At 36.2% G+C, this 17,942-nt stretch overlaps 1 protein-coding gene across 10 annotated transcripts in view; it reads left to right on the top strand.

The window, feature by feature from the left end:
• LOC131689846 (kinesin-like protein KIF12) overlaps window positions 1-9,340 on the top strand; it is a 39,954-nt gene extending 30,614 nt beyond the window's left edge. For 8 of the 10 annotated variants that reach the window (XM_058975176.1, XM_058975179.1, XM_058975172.1 and 5 more), the window contains 11 exons: window positions 5,053-5,233; window positions 5,296-5,517; window positions 5,590-5,730; window positions 6,237-6,378; window positions 6,502-6,738; window positions 6,798-6,916; window positions 7,227-7,690; window positions 7,746-7,988; window positions 8,050-8,199; window positions 8,432-8,676; window positions 9,092-9,340. In XM_058975176.1, coding sequence (XP_058831159.1) covers window positions 5,053-5,233; window positions 5,296-5,517; window positions 5,590-5,730; window positions 6,237-6,378; window positions 6,502-6,738; window positions 6,798-6,916; window positions 7,227-7,690; window positions 7,746-7,988; window positions 8,050-8,199; window positions 8,432-8,676; window positions 9,092-9,096 — 2,149 coding nt within the window. In that variant the 3' untranslated portion in view covers window positions 9,097-9,340. The remainder of the gene's footprint in view (window positions 1-5,052; window positions 5,234-5,295; window positions 5,518-5,589; window positions 5,731-6,236; window positions 6,379-6,501; window positions 6,739-6,797; window positions 6,917-7,226; window positions 7,691-7,745; window positions 7,989-8,049; window positions 8,200-8,431; window positions 8,677-9,091) is intronic. The other 2 variants (XM_058975180.1, XM_058975181.1) reach the window with 2 other exon arrangements.
• The last annotated feature ends 8,602 nt before the right edge of the window (window positions 9,341-17,942 follow it).

The raw sequence follows: 17,942 nt of genomic DNA, 5'->3' as shown, positions 1-17,942 counted from the left end.
ACCTTGCTTAGTATGGTGAAAATAGGCTCATCACCCTATCTATTCCCAGTCGGACGATATTTAGTTGAAAATAATGGGTAGGAATGGGTCCTCTTGGTGAAGTTAATGAGAAAATATTTTTATTCAACAAGATTACTCAAATAATACAATCAAAATCCGACGGATTAGTTTTTATTACTTTTCGATACGATGTAATTTTCATTTCGGTAACAGACCATGCAATTGCCATTTTCGTTAATAACAGTTTTCAATATGTGAATAACTGGCGTTGGTACTTCCTTACCTTCATTTACGATTTTATATTTAAGTTGTTCTCATATCATTGCAATTTATTTTTCAGAATCTAGTGGAGAAATGTGCTGAATAATGCTACATGATTACATAAAAACAAGAATGCTTTGAGTAAAAGTTACCATGCAGATCAAATTTTCAAAAAAGCACTCTTTCCCCAAATATATAGGACCTATAACGTTTGCATTTTCAGAAGATACATTTATAATATTATGACCTACAACTTTCTCGAAGACACCATATTTCTATCTTTTTTTTATCAAAAATGATGTTGACAGTGTCGCCCTAGCCACTGAATTCCGAACTAGTATGATGCAATCAAATAAAGGTGACATTCTGCAACTTTTTCGAAGACACCATAACATGATAACGAAACGAGAATAATTGATGCCTCGTTTTGCCTTTCTCATATAAAGGAAAGCTATGCAAACACTTTTCAACCGAGGCCCGCAGGGCCGAGTGTCATATACTATTCGATTCAGTTCGTTGAGATCGGCAAATGTCTGTGTGTAGGTATGTGCGTGTGTGTGCATGTGTGTGTCATTTAAACTCACACAATTTTCTCAGAGATTGTCGAACCGATTTTCACAAACTTTGTTTCAAATCAAAGGTATAACGCTCCCATAAGCTGTTATTGAATTTCTAGTTTAGTTGCTATTGAATTTTGTGCTGGGCGATGAAGAACAGTAGCAGCGGAAGCTGCCGGATGGCCATCTTGATGTAAGTCTCATCATCCATGATGAGACAATGGAGCTTCATCAGTTCCCGAGCCCGTGACTTCGCCACCGTATTTTGCAGTTCGTCATGATTTGGAGCCTTTGTACGTATGCAGTTGCTCCCGGTCCTTGGATCTATGAACGAAAGACTTGGACAGATTCAACTTTTTGGTCACATCCCTGACAGAAGCATTACTAATAGAGCATCCATTCTGACCACATTTCTTTTTCCGTTCGATGCTCAGTTTGGTAGTAATGTTTAATCGCACACGTTTAATCAGACTGCACGATTTCGAGTTGTTTTCTGATGTCCTGATGAGAGTTGAGGATTTTCCAGGTGCTTGCGCAAAATCAATTCGCTACGTTACTTTTCGGGTGACGCTATCTTTTCCAAGTTTTTGAAAAACTGACCGCGATAAAAATACAGTGTAAACAATACACTCTAAACTACTTCTATCTAAATTTTCAAAAGAAAAACTAAATGGGTTATTTTTTTCTGTGATACATTTTGATGTGGGACACCCTTTACTTGAAGACTGGATATTTCCAACTATTGTCATGAAAGATTGATTTACTGAAGGCGATGTTGGATAGATCAACAACTATATATTTACAAGCTCCTATCTCATGCCTTTTGCAGTAGTAGGAAATAAGAAAAATCGAGCGAGCATAGGCACTCTAACCCTATCTTACGCAATGTGGTAAAAATAGGTGTGGCAGATCATACGCTTTGCTATCGTTAGAAACCAAAAATATGTAAACAATCCAGAAGTACAACGGGTCGACGTCATAGCGTTCACACGATTCAATGGGAGCGGAACGTATGGTATGAACAAAGCAAGTCATCTCCAGATTCATCTTACGAATACCAGAGTGCCATCATAGCCACTCCTTTATATAATACATTATATCGTAATTCCTGTCGCTGGAATCTGTTACGTGGGAGACGAAAACAAAGAAACCTCACAACATAGTCCTCCGACGTGACAGAGGTGCAGGCTTAACAGGCCTGCTAATATAACGTTACGAATAATCAAGACAGAAATATGAATCGAGACAATGATACGTTATTTACAAGGGGGAGGCTAGAATTTTATGACAAAATGCTACGAGGCGGGAGGGATCGCCGAAACAAGCTACATCATTTGTGTATAGCCCTAAAGACCCAGGCAACGAAAAAAGGACTACGATTGGATCCTTGGAACATGGAACTGCAAGTCGCTTGGCTTTCTCGGGTTCGACCGAATCCTGCACGTCGATGGCTGGAGCAACATACGCACCGTCATAGGTAGCACTGCGAGGCCGTACTAGGTATGAGCTCTTCGAATCGAAGAGATGGCTGGTTTTACAGTTTGTTGAGGAGCAGAATGCAGCAAAGGCGATGATGCTGCAGCACCGTACGAGCGTGCACAGGAATCGATACAGAAAAGCGCGAAATATACTAAACTCGGCCTTCCGACAAATACTGCAGAAAGATCGGGATAACAAGGCATTTGAGCACCTGTTTTACGAGATAATGTATCGTTCGCGCAAAGTAAAAAAAGTGGTTCATCAAAATGAATCTTAGTGCGAATTCTTCGAGCGCATGTCTTTCACTTTTTCGTTTTCAAGTTTCTCCTCGTGATTGTGAATAATATATTGAACATGACTTAATAGACTACAAGCATACCAATAAATACGTCATTTGTTCTTTGTGCTAATATGAATGCCGCAAATTGGCAACTGATTTCCGATTTTTTTGCGAATTATTAATTGTTAATTATCTTTTGTAATTAACCAACCATCATTCCACTCAGACAACATCATGCATATTTCCTGTGAATTAGTTTCCTAGTTGGTCAAATAAACACTTAACAAAGAAAGAAACTAGTTTGCTCAGTTCAAAGATATGTCAGTTGGATTTGTATCAATCGGTGGATACACGCCCCCTTACAATGCCATCTTATCAACGAGCAATTAAAATTACATAGAACAAACTGAATAAATTTGAAAATAATATAATGATGACTAGTTCTTATATGCAATAAAATAAGATCGAAGAAAATTACATAAAAAGAAAATGTACCAGATATCCAAATAGCTTCTTTTGAAATCTGTTTGACTCCGCTTTTATGGAAAATATAATTGGAATTCAGTTGTTAAGGTTTTGAGGCTCAACATAGGGAAATGTCTAGGTTGAATTAAGAATAACAGTCAAATCGTTTGCTCAAACTTGCCCGAACGAAATAAATTTGATATTTTTCCGTTTCCTTTTTTTACTTCTTTTCCTACGCGTACTAATCTTCTGTGATAAGCATAATAAATACTAAAAAGTATGTAGTTGTGATCCAACTATAGCGACAATTATTATCTGGTGGTCTGTGTCTACTCACTACTATAGCTGTAGAGTGAAGTTCGGTTCAAAAACTTCAACAAAATCGATCGAATCAGAAAAATAACTATCAACAACATAGTGACATTGATTACTGTTTACCTGATGTTTACTATTGACTGTAGTCATACATTAACCGCAGTACAGCACTCAATACGCAATAAACAAATGCGCACGCATATGGTATTATCCCACGACAAGTCGTCAATCAATGACAATGTACCGTGTGATGTGGGCCTTGAACAATCATCGGTGTTGACTCTCTCAAAAACAAACAGTCCGCGATTGTGTAAAGAGCAATAAATCAACCAAACGACTCTCACTCAATGTTTTCGGCCGTTTTTCATAAAAATGGTAAACGATTTTTCGGAGATCAGCCTCAATGCGACTGTTAATTTGCAGTTCTGAATCCAATTCTAAGCTCCTTGAATGACAACAAGTTCTTGTATCTGGATATGAATACGGATCATTACGTCCTTCTGGTAACCATTGTTCTTATTGCAGCTATACCACCGACGAAAGACGACGACCGATTATGCAACATTTCCCAAATGAGAGTTTTTTTTGGATAAGACCAAAAACATTTTTTTGCGCATAAGGACACAATACCTAACATTAAAGCTTGATTTTTTAGTGTTTCGGATTTTCCTCGTCAGTAATTAACACCAACTTAATGTTAGTTAGATAAGCTCAAACCAACATCAAATTGGCTCCAGTTAGACACTTTTAAAATAACAATTGTTTTGAAATGAAGCGGCCGCTACTGTCAAACTATGATAGATTGGTCCGCCATGTTTGAATCCGAGCAAGCTTCTTGCACTGAGGGAATATATTTCTTAAATCACCAAGAATTAGTTTCGTGCAGACAATTTTCGTAAAACACACGATTTTTTCATACATATCATAAATCAGTTTTAGTTCTATTGAAATACTTATATTTTTATAAAGAGTTTTTCGTAAAAAGTTCCACTTGTTACCGCGTAGAGAGCACCAACACTAACTTTTCAACGAAGATAAATAGAAAATAGGTATCTTCTATAAAGTCGTAGAATATATATTTTGTAGTAATTCCTCTTTGAAAAGTTAGTGTTAGCGCTCTTTATACTGTCACCGATGGAATTAAAATTTTCTAACCGAAATATGACACGTATTTTTACTAAAATTCTTTTGAACACGAACCAGCTAAACTTAACCATTATTTCACAATAATGTATTGTTCGTGGGAATCGAGTACTGATGCACAACCATGCGCTGCTAGGTCTCACGCAAAACTGGCTCAAAAATCACTTCGTTAAATGTTTAATAACTTCTTAAAGCAAAACCGGATTGACTTGCAGTCTTCGATAAAGTTATAGGCAATTAAATTATATGCGGCTAGTGGATTTTTTCTAAGAAAATTGTCGAAAAATCCATCGCAAACTTCATGCACGATGGTCCGATAGTTGGACTTGTCCGATTTGTTTCAAGCAAGTACTCCTGGTGGGACTAGGAATCGATTCAGCGTAGGCCGATGTAGTTTTCAAGAATTCATTATTTTTCTGGGCAGTCTAGTGGACAATAACAGACTAAAACAAATTGACGGGAACTTATGATGAAAAGTTTTAGAAATTCTAAGCTGTCGGATGCCGAAATCGCATATGGGTAAAATTAATAAAAATCAATTACTTTCCACAGTCGCGGCAGTATCGACAATCTGGACAATATCACACAGTCTTCGAATGGAAGCGGCAGCTCAGTTCCGGGAACGCCCGAAGATAACATAAATGTCGTGGTGCGCGTCCGACCACTGAATGTGAAGGAGACACGCAACGCGGACGACATGGTGGTACAGTTTCCTGGAAACGGTCAAATTTTGGTAATGTACAAGCAATTAGTGAATGTTTTAGAGCGTACAATTAAAAGGATTACTTTTCATAGTGTGATGGTATCCCCGCCGTGCCCGGAAGTGGGGGCCAGAAACCCAAGCTCTTCTCATACAATGTAGTCTTCGAGCCGGGCTCCACACAAGACGATGTGCTGCAGTACTCCGGGATAAAACGGCTAATCGAAATGGCAATCGAGGGTTTCAGTTGTACGGCGTTTTGTTACGGCCAAACTGGATCAGGAAAGACCCATACGCTAACCGGTCCACCAGAGTTGGTTCGTTTCTCACCTAGAAAACTTTTACATTTTTGCAATGTGCCTACTAATCAATATTTGACATTGTTCTAGTTTTACGGAAAACCTGATCCGCAACATGGAAGCCACGGGTTGGTCTTTCGATCTTTCCTGTATCTGTTCAAATTGTTGCAGGAACGGAAGGACACCAATTTTGTGCTAAAAGCTTCATTCTTGGAAATCTACAACGAAAAGGTAAATGAGCGGGGACGTGTTTATGAATTTTTAAGATTATTGGTAGACCAATTATATTTGTTGCACATGATTGAGTATCTGCGTCATGTTCCAGAAACTGTGCCATGTTCAATAAAAATACGCTAGGCTTATAATTTTCCGGAAGCTATTAGCATGTCTATGACTGCAGGTCAAACAATCGAAGACAATGCTGAAGGTCAACCAAACAAATTATATATGATTTGCGTGCTTGACGTGCTAGTGAAAGGTAGCCAATGCGGATTAATTCGATTAAAAATTGAGAATCAATCCAACACTGACACGGGAATAACGTGGAGTAGCAGCCAATCCAATTTAAGAGGCGTGGTCGAATAAGGCAACGTTAAAATGCAATGCATTAGACACACAAATTGATTGGAATTAAATATTTCATGGCGAATGCAGCGTTCGACTGCGTCCACCGACTAATTGATACAGATAAAAGGATAAATGTTGTGAAATTCTCATATGTCTAATATGGCCTACAGGTGATTGATCTACTTAACCCTGGAACCGCTCGGAAGCCACTAGCCGTTCGGTGGTCGAAAAAATCACGCGGATTTTTTGTGGAAAATCTATTTACCGTAGACTGTGAAGAGCTGGATGACCTGTTGGCGGTGTTGGAAGAAGGTACGTTTTGTTTCCATACAAAGAGCAAGCAAATGAATTGCTTCCATAAATTATTCATCAGAGATTTAAATTGATTTCACTTGCTGGTGCTGTGTGGTTAACTATTTGGTTTTCCCGGTGTAGGTATGCGGAATCGTTCCGTGGGGTGTCATTCGATGAATGATTACTCTTCACGTAGTCACACTATCCTAACGGTACACATAACCTCGGAACAGCAAGCCGAAGGTGGAGTGTTTATATCGAAACAGGGTAAAATCAACTTTGTCGATTTGGCTGGCAGTGAAATGACTAAAAAGACTCACAGCGAAGGCAAAACGTTAGAGGAAGCAAACAACATCAACAAGAGCCTAATGGTTCTGGGTAAGATTGGGTTACTTAATGTCTCAATGGGTGTGGGTTCAATACTCAATGATTCGCAGGTTACTGCATAGCATCTTTAAGCGATTCGAAAAAACGAAGTGGCCATATTCCTTACCGAGACAGTAAGCTGACTAAACTTTTGGCTGACAGTTTGGCTGGAAATGGGGTTACGTTGATGGTAAGTTGTAGCTAGTTATGTTTTCGATCCATGTTTAAAACTTTTGAATTTTCTGGAAATACCTCTTTGAAGTATGGCAGAAACGTGTCTTGATTTCTTTCTACATAAGTGAGAAAAATCATCATGTGGCCGGAGTCCCAAGGGTTGCAGCTTTGAATTCTGCCTCTTGGTGGATTTTTTTCACATAATTACTTTCGTTTGCTTCACTGTTTCGAAGTGTTTTCCCCCACATCTGGGGATTGGACATCTTTCAAATATCTAGACGAAAAAACTCTTCTCGTTGCACAGTTTATTCATTATATCTTTCCAGATTGCTTGCATCTCACCCGCCCGTTCGAATATCACCGAAACTTTGAATACGCTTCGTTATGCGGCCCGGGCAAAGAAAATTCGCACCAAACCAATTATTGTGATGGATCCCCGTGAAGCGCTAATCCTCAGTCTCAAACGAGAAATTGGTGCTCTACAAGTGGAGAATGAACATCTCCGCACCTCGCTCAATCTGCAGTCGGAATCCAGTGAGATCAACAGTCAGTTGGATTTCTTCGAACGCAGACCAGGTCCGAGAACGCCACCAAAGGTGGACCTGGAAAGACTTACCGATATGGAAGGGAATGAGCTTAAGGAACTGGTTAAGGTGTACATGCTGGAGAACCAAGCACTGAGGCAGGAGAACTCTGAGCTATACAGCACTCGGGACATGATCATGCGTGATCAGGAAGTGGTTTGTCGAGAAAATGAAAGACTGTTAAAGAAACTGGAGGATGTGAATTCGTAAGTAGTAGGTTTGTTTGTTCTTCGCAAAACATATCATTGGTTTGAGTTCTAGGGTTTGCTGCCGGTCACCGATTATTCCAGCTCGACCTACCTTTTCAGCGGAAATGCTAAACCTATCGGCAAGTGGAGAAGACATTTCCAATGTTTGGCCGACAGCTCTGAGTATCAGCAGTGATAGTACAGGCAGTTTCACGAAGACTAAAAACGATTCATTGGACGGACGAGTATCAGCCAATGAGAATAAAATTCCGGAGCTGTTGCAGAAAGAATTGGATAAGCGAAGAATCGGAGACAGGTTAGTCACTATCAACGGTGACAAGGGAAATATTGTATATCTCTAGGATAATATATTTCAGTATTACATCAATTGCAAACAATCTCAGACGGCACAATTCCTGGGAAAATAATCGAACGCAAAATATTAAGCTTAATTCTCGGAAGGGATCTGCGGACAGTAGACATTCGGATCAGTCACAAACAAGAATGCCTCAAAGCCGGATTATCGAGTAAGTTAGTAGAACTATGGAAGTGTATTTCATGAAGTTGGTTGTATGCAAAATCTTGATTGCGGACAATTAAGACTATAAATTCTCTATATAGGTGAAGTAAGAGCGTAGTTTAGTCTCAGGTGTTTTATTTTCCAAAATATAAATTAGTAGTTTTTGCATACATTATGTTAGTCCAACATTATCATCTCACAGTTTTTTTCGAATCTCATCAAACGCGAATTTCTTTTAGCTTAAAATCTCATTTGTATCCTTACTCATCCGGTGATGGTGTCGGGTCATCCTGGTCGCTTACCTCCAGGAGACCGAGCAGTCACACTAGTACCAATACGATTAGATCATCGACATTGCTGTCGCGGAGACATGACAATTTTCTGACCAAAAGCCGTTCAACAGACGAAGGTTTACCGGCGATGAAACGAAACATCTTTGGTAGCCTTGTGTCACTCAATGCAGCCGAAGACACTCATTTGAACGGTTTGAATCGTTGAAATTTATTCAATCGTAGAACGCTTGCTCGCGTAGACAACTAATTCGTACATACATTTTAATATAGTCCATTTAAAACGATATACAAAAGCAATACGGTTAATCCTCTCTGAACCAAAGAAAAGCAAAGCTATTGAAAATGGTTCCGAATGGGTTAAGATCAAATTTGCAAATTCAATGTAAATGTACATATCATATGACCGTTGATAGTTTCAGTGCTTAAACTCGCAAGATTTCTGTCTGTCTGTCCTGAGTTGGTATTGCTATTGTAGATAGCTTGACAACATATTCTATATTGGCAATTCTGCATGGAAATAAATTAGCAACATGTTCCTGCTGCTTGCATTCGTTAATGCCATTTCTACAAAAGTTTATGAACATAATTCATTTTCTTTTTTTGCAGCATGATCAGCTAAGGAACGAATGAACGATCAGGATGAACGCAACGTGTACAGTGATAGAAACTGAACAGGGATAAGTGCACAAAAATGATAGTTTTATTGCTAGATAATTGAAACCAAGTGATGTATGTTATATAATTAATTGGTCACACTATAAAGGCAAATATGCATATAAACCGAAGTATTCGTTATTGTTGTATTGTATTGTTCAAATCACATTATCCAAATCAACTCGAGTTGCATCAGATATGAATGTCTGTTTTACATTGAAATTATTTGAGTGTCAAATACATGAATAAAACTTAATAAACTAGTATAAATAACTAATCAAAACTAACAGCGTTTTCATTTTTACACAGTGCTATACCGGTTTTAGTGTAAAATAGAGATGGGCTGATTACACCCAAGTTTTAATGAGTGTGTTTAGCACCTATTACACCGGTGTAGTGCAATGTCATAAACGAAAATACCATTAAGATTAGAAAGTATCCGCTTTGGGGCCACGTAAACTAATGAGGGGTAATAAGGGATCTAGTAAAAGTCTACGTTCATCCATAAAGAAGAGGAGAGGGAGGGAAGATTCTCGAAAATCGCATGAATAATACTCAGCACACTGAATACTAGCCATGTTATAATTGAGATTGCAATTGCCCTAATAGGAATGCTGCCATTGCACTATGGTCCCAAAGCTGTATTTAGGAAGACAAAACTATTTGCGCCAAAACCGTTGGTTTTAGATATATAGTATCTTCGGCAAACTTTGTTACCGATTTTTTTATATTAGTTGAATTAGGGTGGTCCTTGTGGTTAGGGTGTTCAAAGTATCAACTTCTTAGATATGTAAAATTCAGCTACATAATGTTCTACAAAGTTATAAATCAATCAAATTTAAGCAACTTTTCTTAAGAAACTATGCGGCTATCTCTAATGGTTCATGTGCTATAATTTTTGCAATATTTAAGGTGGAGTGGCTCTTTAAAAATTGGATTTCCATTAATATCTTTTTATGTGTTAATTTATCGCTAATACTTTGTTCTAGAGGTTTTTAGAACATTTGTAAATACACATTTTTGCCGAAGCAATGAAGTTTCTATCTCTTTTGTTTGCATAGTTACAGGCGATTTTCAAAACAAAAATGGTTTTTCTTAAAGCTATATATCTTCCAACATTGCAAATGGATTTTCAATCTTTTAATTTCATTTGAAAGATCGAAACTTTTGTAGTTCTTGGTGAAAAAACTGCGGGAGCGTTATTTCTGTAAAATAAATAATTAATTTTTAAAAATGGTGTATTTTTCAACAAAAATCGTTCATAACTTTTCAAATTGACGAGATAATAACTTTGTTACTTCAGCAAAAATATTTGCCATACAAAGTTCTAAAAGTGCTGCAAATAAACTATTTACGATAAATCAATGTATGAAGTGACAAATGTGAAAAAGTGATTTTAAGGGGTCACGTTTTCAACGTTCAATCTCTTATGGTAAAATCAACTGAGAAATAGTCATTGAGTGTGATAATACCGAATGTCATGGCAATTCTATTGGATTTGTAAACGTTTTTGAAAGAACAATCAAAAATAGTACAGTGGATTTACAGTAGTGTTAGCTGCAAACTATCGTTAATTCTAAATCGGCCAACAAAAGTCATCTATGCTCACTTAAGTAAATCCTTTTTGGTTTGGACTAGTGCTCAAAACGAGTGTTAGAAAGAAAATGTTTTAGTTCACGTCTTGTTATCTTAAAATAAAATCTTGAAACGAGTTTGTTATTCATAGCAGCGGAAATTATTGTATGCTTTTCCAACATTTATGCAATGTTTGAAAGTATAAATTAATTATCGACTATAATGACGGCTGTGGGTAAGTTAAAGAAAGATTCTCAATTTTTCGTTACTTCAAAAAAAAAAAAATAAATAAAAGTAAGAGGTCTAAAAATCGCTAACCGCGAACTGGTAAAATAACTCATGAAGCATAATTCCCTAGCATCTACATAATGCATGATGACGGTACTTGCTTTATTGGCCCCGTAATAGATAACTTTTATTTGGAGTTTACTATAGTACGTTATTAACACTATTGTGAATTCACGCTAACATGTAGTTGTACGGTAAAATGTTGTGTTTTCAAACAGTGTCACATATTCAATAGATTTTCATTATAACACACATTGACTATTTCTCAGTTGATTTTACCATAAGAGATTGAGCGATGAAAACGTGACCTCTTAAAATCACTATTTTTCATTTGTCACTTCATACATTGATTTATCGTAAATACTTTGTTTGCAGCACTTTTAGAACTTTGCATGGCGAAGATTTTTGCTGTAGTATCAAAGTTATTATCTCATCTATTTGAAAAGTTATGAACGATTTTTATTGAAAAATACACTATTTTGAAAAATTAATTATTTATTTTACAGAAATAACGCTCCCGCAGTTTTTTCATCAAAAACTATAAAAGTTTCGATCTTTCAAATAAAATTAAAAGAATGAAAATCCATTTGCAATGTTGGAAGATATATAGCTTTGAAAAAAACCATTATTGTTTTGAAAATCGCCTGTAACTATGCAAATAAAAGAGATAGAAACTTCATTGCTTCGGCAAAAATGTGTATTTACAAATGTTCTAAAAACCTCTAGACATAGTATTAGCGAGAAATTAACACATAAAAAGATATTAATAGAAAACCAATTGTTAAAGAGCCACCCCACCTTAAATATTGCAAAAATTATAGCACATGAACCATTAGAGATAGCCGAATAGTTTCTTGAATTTGCTTGAAAGTTGCTTAAATTTGATTGATTTATAACTTTGTAGAACATTATGTAGCTGAATTTTACATATCTAAGAAGTTGATACTTTGAACACTCTAACCACAAGGACCACCCTAATTCAACTAATATAAAAAAATCGGCAAGAAAGTACTAACAAAGTTTGCCGAAGATACTATATATCTAAAACCAACGGTTTTGGCGCAAACAGTTTTGTCTTCCTAAATACAGCTTTGGGACCATAGTGCATTGTTCTTGGGCAAATTAATTCTTCGATATTTTTAGGTTCACATCCGGAAGATTTTTTTGTTTCAGGCGAACGAAGTTTTTTGTTTTGTTTGAGGCGAAAGCCTTAATAAACAAAAAAGTTTTTGTTTAGACGCTAGTTTGAAAATGTTAATGGTTGGCATTTTCGGATACACCCTCATACCTTTAACTGCTTTATTATTACACTAATGGGTGCATTTCACCTCATATCTCGTTGTGAGATAAGACTGATGTCGACTGTTTTCTTATATTTTTGAACCCTGTATAGTTGGAGCAAACGGAGGCTGAAAAGTAAGCAACATATTTTGTTGAATTTGTTTTGTTGGAATCAGTGCTAATAATGTCATTATGTGACAAAACGTTACCACACGTGTAAAAGAAGTGTTGTCTATCAGAAAATCTAAAGAAATATGGGAAACAACGTCAACTTTGTTGTTTTTATTTGAGCGTAAAAATTGTTATACATGGCAAATTTTTATTATCAAAGCCATTTTAAACAGTGTTTTTGTGTTTCCCATATTTTATGCATTTTTGGATGGAATTGAGCTGCCCATGATCGCAAATTTGACCCATTTACTATAGGATTTCTTATCTTTATGGGACTGATATGCGGTCATAGGCAGTAAAGATATCACCAAAGACAAACAGACATAAAACTTAGAAGATTTATTCAGGAATTCCATCGATCAGATTTGAAAAAAAAAATCATACTTGAATGCCACTAGTGCCATCTGTCATCGTCCCTGCTAAATTTTTGTATTCACCTCATCGAAGGCAGTGATGCTTGTCACCTGTGACAGATTGATGTTTAGTTTCGTTAAATGCGGCTAACACAAGTGCTAGTCATAACAACATGATCATTAGTTATAAAACCAGAGTTAACTGTTGAAATATTTTTCTAGCAATAAGCCATCGAATCGACTTCTTTACTATGTAGTAAATTTAGTTAACCTTATTCTCTAAAGTTTTCTCATTTACCACGCAGCATTGCATTGATATGATCTCATTTTAGTGCCATCAATCTGCTTCTGGCATCCTCCGTCTTCCGTCTCAGAATAGACAGATATTGCGAAAAGCATTATCCCGGTCATAATAGTTAAATGAAGATACATTAGCAATATATGAAAAAAATAAAATTTCGCTCAGAGTAACTTTTTGGGTTCCTTTTAGCTCCCAGAACAACTTTGCAAATTTTTAGTTCGATCGGTGAAACTATATTTTTGCGCCCACGGTTTAAAGTTTACATGGGATTTCGTATGGGGAAAACGTCTTTTGCAAATAAATTCTTCCAAAAGTCCAAAATAGATGTCTGATTTTTATAGGAAATTTGTCAAGGAAACAAAGTCTAGAAGACCACGAAACGATCTGATACTTGTGGAAAAAGTTATTAAGCAAAAACCAATTGATGTCTTAATCTTCATAATGAAAAGTTTACTTTTCATAGCATCACTGCTGCTGGCGGTCGAATTATATACAAAATCTTTAATTTTCTCTTATTATGTACAAAAGAAGACTCAATTTACCTCTCAAAACTCTTGCGAAGTGGCCAAACAGTATAGATAAAGGATTTAGACACATTAAGAGAAGATCAACACAAAATTGCATATAATTGGATAACCAACAACAGTGGTGTTAGAAAAAATAAATATTTTATCAATCATCAGAGCATCATTTGGTTTCTGCTTAATAACTTTTTTCTCAAGCATCAGATCGTTTCGTAGTTTTCGAGACTTAGTTTCTTTGTTAAATTTCGTACATAACCCACATAACGGTTTATTTTTAGGAAGCAATGGATGACTCCTGGAGGAATTATTTTGTGAAAGTTAAGTTTCCCATGTAAACTTGAAACAGTGGGCGCAAAAATATAGTTTCAGGGATCAAGCTAAGAATTTGCACAGATGTTCTAGGAGCCAAATGGTACCCAAAAAGTTGCTCGGAGGTGGAATCTATTTTTTGTCCCACCCTAATATACATGTATAAATAAAAGCAATTATTTTTGTGAAATCAAAAACGAAGGATTTTCTCTTTTCATTTTTCAAGTGATCGACCTGTCGGGAACACTGCGCAACTTGAGGTGTTTTTCGTCTTCGGAAAAAAGTTTCCTCCACTTATCCTGAATCTTCCAACAGCACGTCCTTAGTATCAATATAGTTTTGATCTCTGTTTCAAATACTGAAGAATATTGATTACGGATTCATCTGCAGCACATTAGGCAATGAAATCGAAGGTTTCAGTTCCAAGTATGCGAAAAAATATAATTGTGCGCGCCCCATATGTTAGATCTTTCACTTGTCTGTCTCTAGCACCAGCTTTTGGTACATGCTCAAAATTAGATCCTAGCAATGAAAAGTCGTCACATAAAAGGCAAAGAACACGCTTGGAAGCATTTCATTTTGCGATTTGCGACAGCATGAGTTAGTGATTTGTATGACTCCGTGATTTTGAACTTGCCGTTGCTTAGAGTATTTAAGATATAATTCACTATAAGTTATTAGAACACAATTGAAAGTCCAGCAACTATCAAAGATGTACCAGCAGCGCACAGCTGAATTTTGCTTCTTTCTATTTTGACAGAAAATAAACACGCGCAACTTCACACCCCGACTACTATGAGCTAACATTATATTGCGAACAGTGGCGCCACAGCACTGCCTGTGGAGTTCCTGCACACTAATATATTTAAAAAAAACCTTGTTTTCAACATGAGCGATGGTGAAATTTAGAGTGTTATGTCTGTGATATCACTTCATTTGGTCCGCTTTAAAAACCCTGGGTTATAATAGTTTCATACAACTAATATCGCAAAGTTTCTGTATGCATATCCTGAATTAGGACGGCTACTGTAGATAGCTTGACAAAATATTGTGACAAAATTACTTGGAAACTTTTTTTTGCTTCACAATTTGTATTATAAGCTCCATTTTACAAGATCTCAATTCACCTCTTTATTACGCCAAGAAAAATTCCCGAAATATGCCTATTTTTTCCTAATCTAAAATGGAGTAACCCCTTAAATACTAAAACCTGTTAGATTCTATTTTGTTATTAAATATAATTAAATTATATTTTAGTTTATTTAACAAATTGATGTTGGGACCAACCATCCGACGGCGTATTTCCATTAAAAACGCAGAAAAATACTGTAATTCTGAATACTTCACGTTAATTTATTTTACACATGTTCAATGAGATGAACAAAAACCTGTTTTAATCCACCCAGCGATGCAATTGTGCCTTTCTCATTAATCCACACTACACGAAAAAAAAATTGTTTCCAAAATCGTGAATAAAGTGCCATGAATCCTGGAAAAATCACGTTTTTACGTTATGGAAACAGGACCATGAACATAATTATGTTCAATTTCCCTTCAGTAACGCCCGCGTGACGCTTATTTTAGTGGAACTATTTGTTTTTGTGGGTGGGTTGAGGGAAGGATGGTGTGTGATGGGAGATAGACCGGGATTAGGTTGACGATGTTCAGAGTGATTGCATAACCTTTCTTTATGAGAAAGGCAAAACAGTAAGGTGAACTTATAAATATGGGACAACACTTTTTTCGCTTAGACCACAGACTAACAGACATAACACTATGAGGGAATTCCCTCAAAAAACATCGATCCGATAATTTTCCCAGAACACTAGCTCCACCTTTTATTCACAGTCCCAAACACTCATTTACTGCTGGGTTACCCCTCAGGTTTGGGAACATTTTTTCAAATTTAGCATCTGAGTTTACTTTGTTATTTGTCATAATAGGAGGCCTTTGAGATTTCAAAAATGAGTGCTTTTTGCAATTCCCTAATGCGGGTGACAGGGTAGCCAGGGGGAGGCTTGATGAAAGGTGGAGGTGTTAGGGTAAGTGGAGGGCGATACTACACCAAACTGCATATTATACCTTCCATTTGAGACTTGTTTTGAGAAAATCGGTTCGGTCATCTCCGAGTAACCGATGCTCAATTATAGGTCACACACAGACATACACAGTAGGGCATTGCAAAAAAAAATTTTTTTTTGAATTCTCAAAGGCCCCCCCTCTCATATTGTGACAAATGTCAAAGTAAGCTCAGATGCCAAATTTCACATCATTTGAACAATTCTAGACCCCCGCCCACTTCGTTTGAAATTTTTGAAATTGGTTCTATGCGAAAATGTGGAGGAAAAATATATTAACCCATTATGTCCTAGCGTATGAAATTTCATACGCAAAAACAACACATTTCTGGATCATACTTGTTATACAATAAAGCCGTTTTCAAACTTCTGGTCTTCTGTGAATGTTAACTAATACCCTATAGTTTATAATGTGTATGCTCAATAATCATTTTTTATTAAATTCCATTGTGTTTTCGAATGTCAAAGTTGGATAAAATTCAAACCAAAATGTGAACAATACATATTATTAATTTTCTCTTCTAAATCACTAGTTCTTGTTTCGGATTGTGAACGAATGGCCATAAGAGATGTGAAAGATGTGGCTCAGTGCGAAAAAATGGAAGAAATTGGTGAAACAATTGCAAACATTCTGCTGGTAGTTCAACGTATGAAATTTCATACGCTAGGCTGAACCGATATCTTTTTTCCCAAGGCAAAATTATTTCCTCTTTAGGATTAGGAGGAGATTTACAATTTTCTCGCTGATTTTAAAGTTGAATCAGTACATTTAAGGCTAACAAATGCTTAATACGTAGCAAATCATACCTGGTTTTACCCGGAATATTTTTTATGTAAATTCTCGTAAGAAAATGTTCTTTTTCTTAAAATAAATACTAAGTTTGAGGGAAAGATGGTTTGATGCAACGAACCAATCATGAGACGAAACGGCACGAGAGAGGAGAGTAGTGTTAAAATCATTCAAAAAAGCTGCTAAATGAATTATCTCGCAAGGTTGAAGATATTATTCGATTTTATGCTGAGTATAAAGATTTTAGCCGAATTTTCTCTGTAATGATTTTTTGATACCCTATCAGCCCAGCGTATGAAATTTCATACGTTAGTTTTTTTCGCAACGAAACGGTCCAAAGTGGTTATTTTATTTTTCCCATACTTAATTCAGCATAATATGAGAGCTCACGAAGTATTTTATAAATTACCAAAAGTTTTAACATAGCTGGGTTATAATGGGTTAAATGCTATAACTTTTGAAGTAGCAATCAGAAAAATACAATTTATACCTCTTTTTAAAGGAAATAACCTTAGTATTGGAATGGAGATATTCCTATTTCTATAAAAATGCGGGAAAGAGGGGTACTGGGTCATTTTGACCCCAAAATCCCCTATTTTTTATTTTTTCTGCTCCGTTGTGCAAACCATACATATTTTGCAGTTTTTCTAATGCGAAAAAATCTCAGAAATCGAACGGAACCTTTTAGATCTTTGTCCGAATACGAGAAGTTGGGGTTATAGGGCCTTTTGTCATTTATATTAAATTTTATCATTTTCTCGTGCATATATCTCTATTATTTTTCATTCAATTTTAATAAATTGTACCTTATTGAACGTGGAAAATTCTTTTTTCTGATTGCTACTTCAGATTTGATCAAAGGATGTGAAATTTGGCATCTGAGCTTACTTTGACATTTGTCACAATATGAGAGGGGGGGCCTTTGAGAATTAAAAAAAAAATTGCAATGCTCTAATACACAGATACGAATACTTACGTTTTCCGAACTCAACGAAGTGAGTCGAATGGTATAAGAGTGTCGGACAACAATTTCAAACAATTTGTAACTAATTTTAATTATTTTTGCATCATTTATACATACATTGATTACCGGTTTATATGGAAATTTCGCATGTGGCCGCATACTTCAACAC

Source organism: Topomyia yanbarensis, chromosome 3, assembly GCF_030247195.1.
Source record: "Topomyia yanbarensis strain Yona2022 chromosome 3, ASM3024719v1, whole genome shotgun sequence".
Taxonomy (NCBI): Eukaryota; Metazoa; Arthropoda; class Insecta; order Diptera; family Culicidae; genus Topomyia; species Topomyia yanbarensis.
The sequence above is the reverse complement of the archived record's forward strand: the minus strand, read 5'-3'. Positions and strand labels throughout refer to the sequence as shown.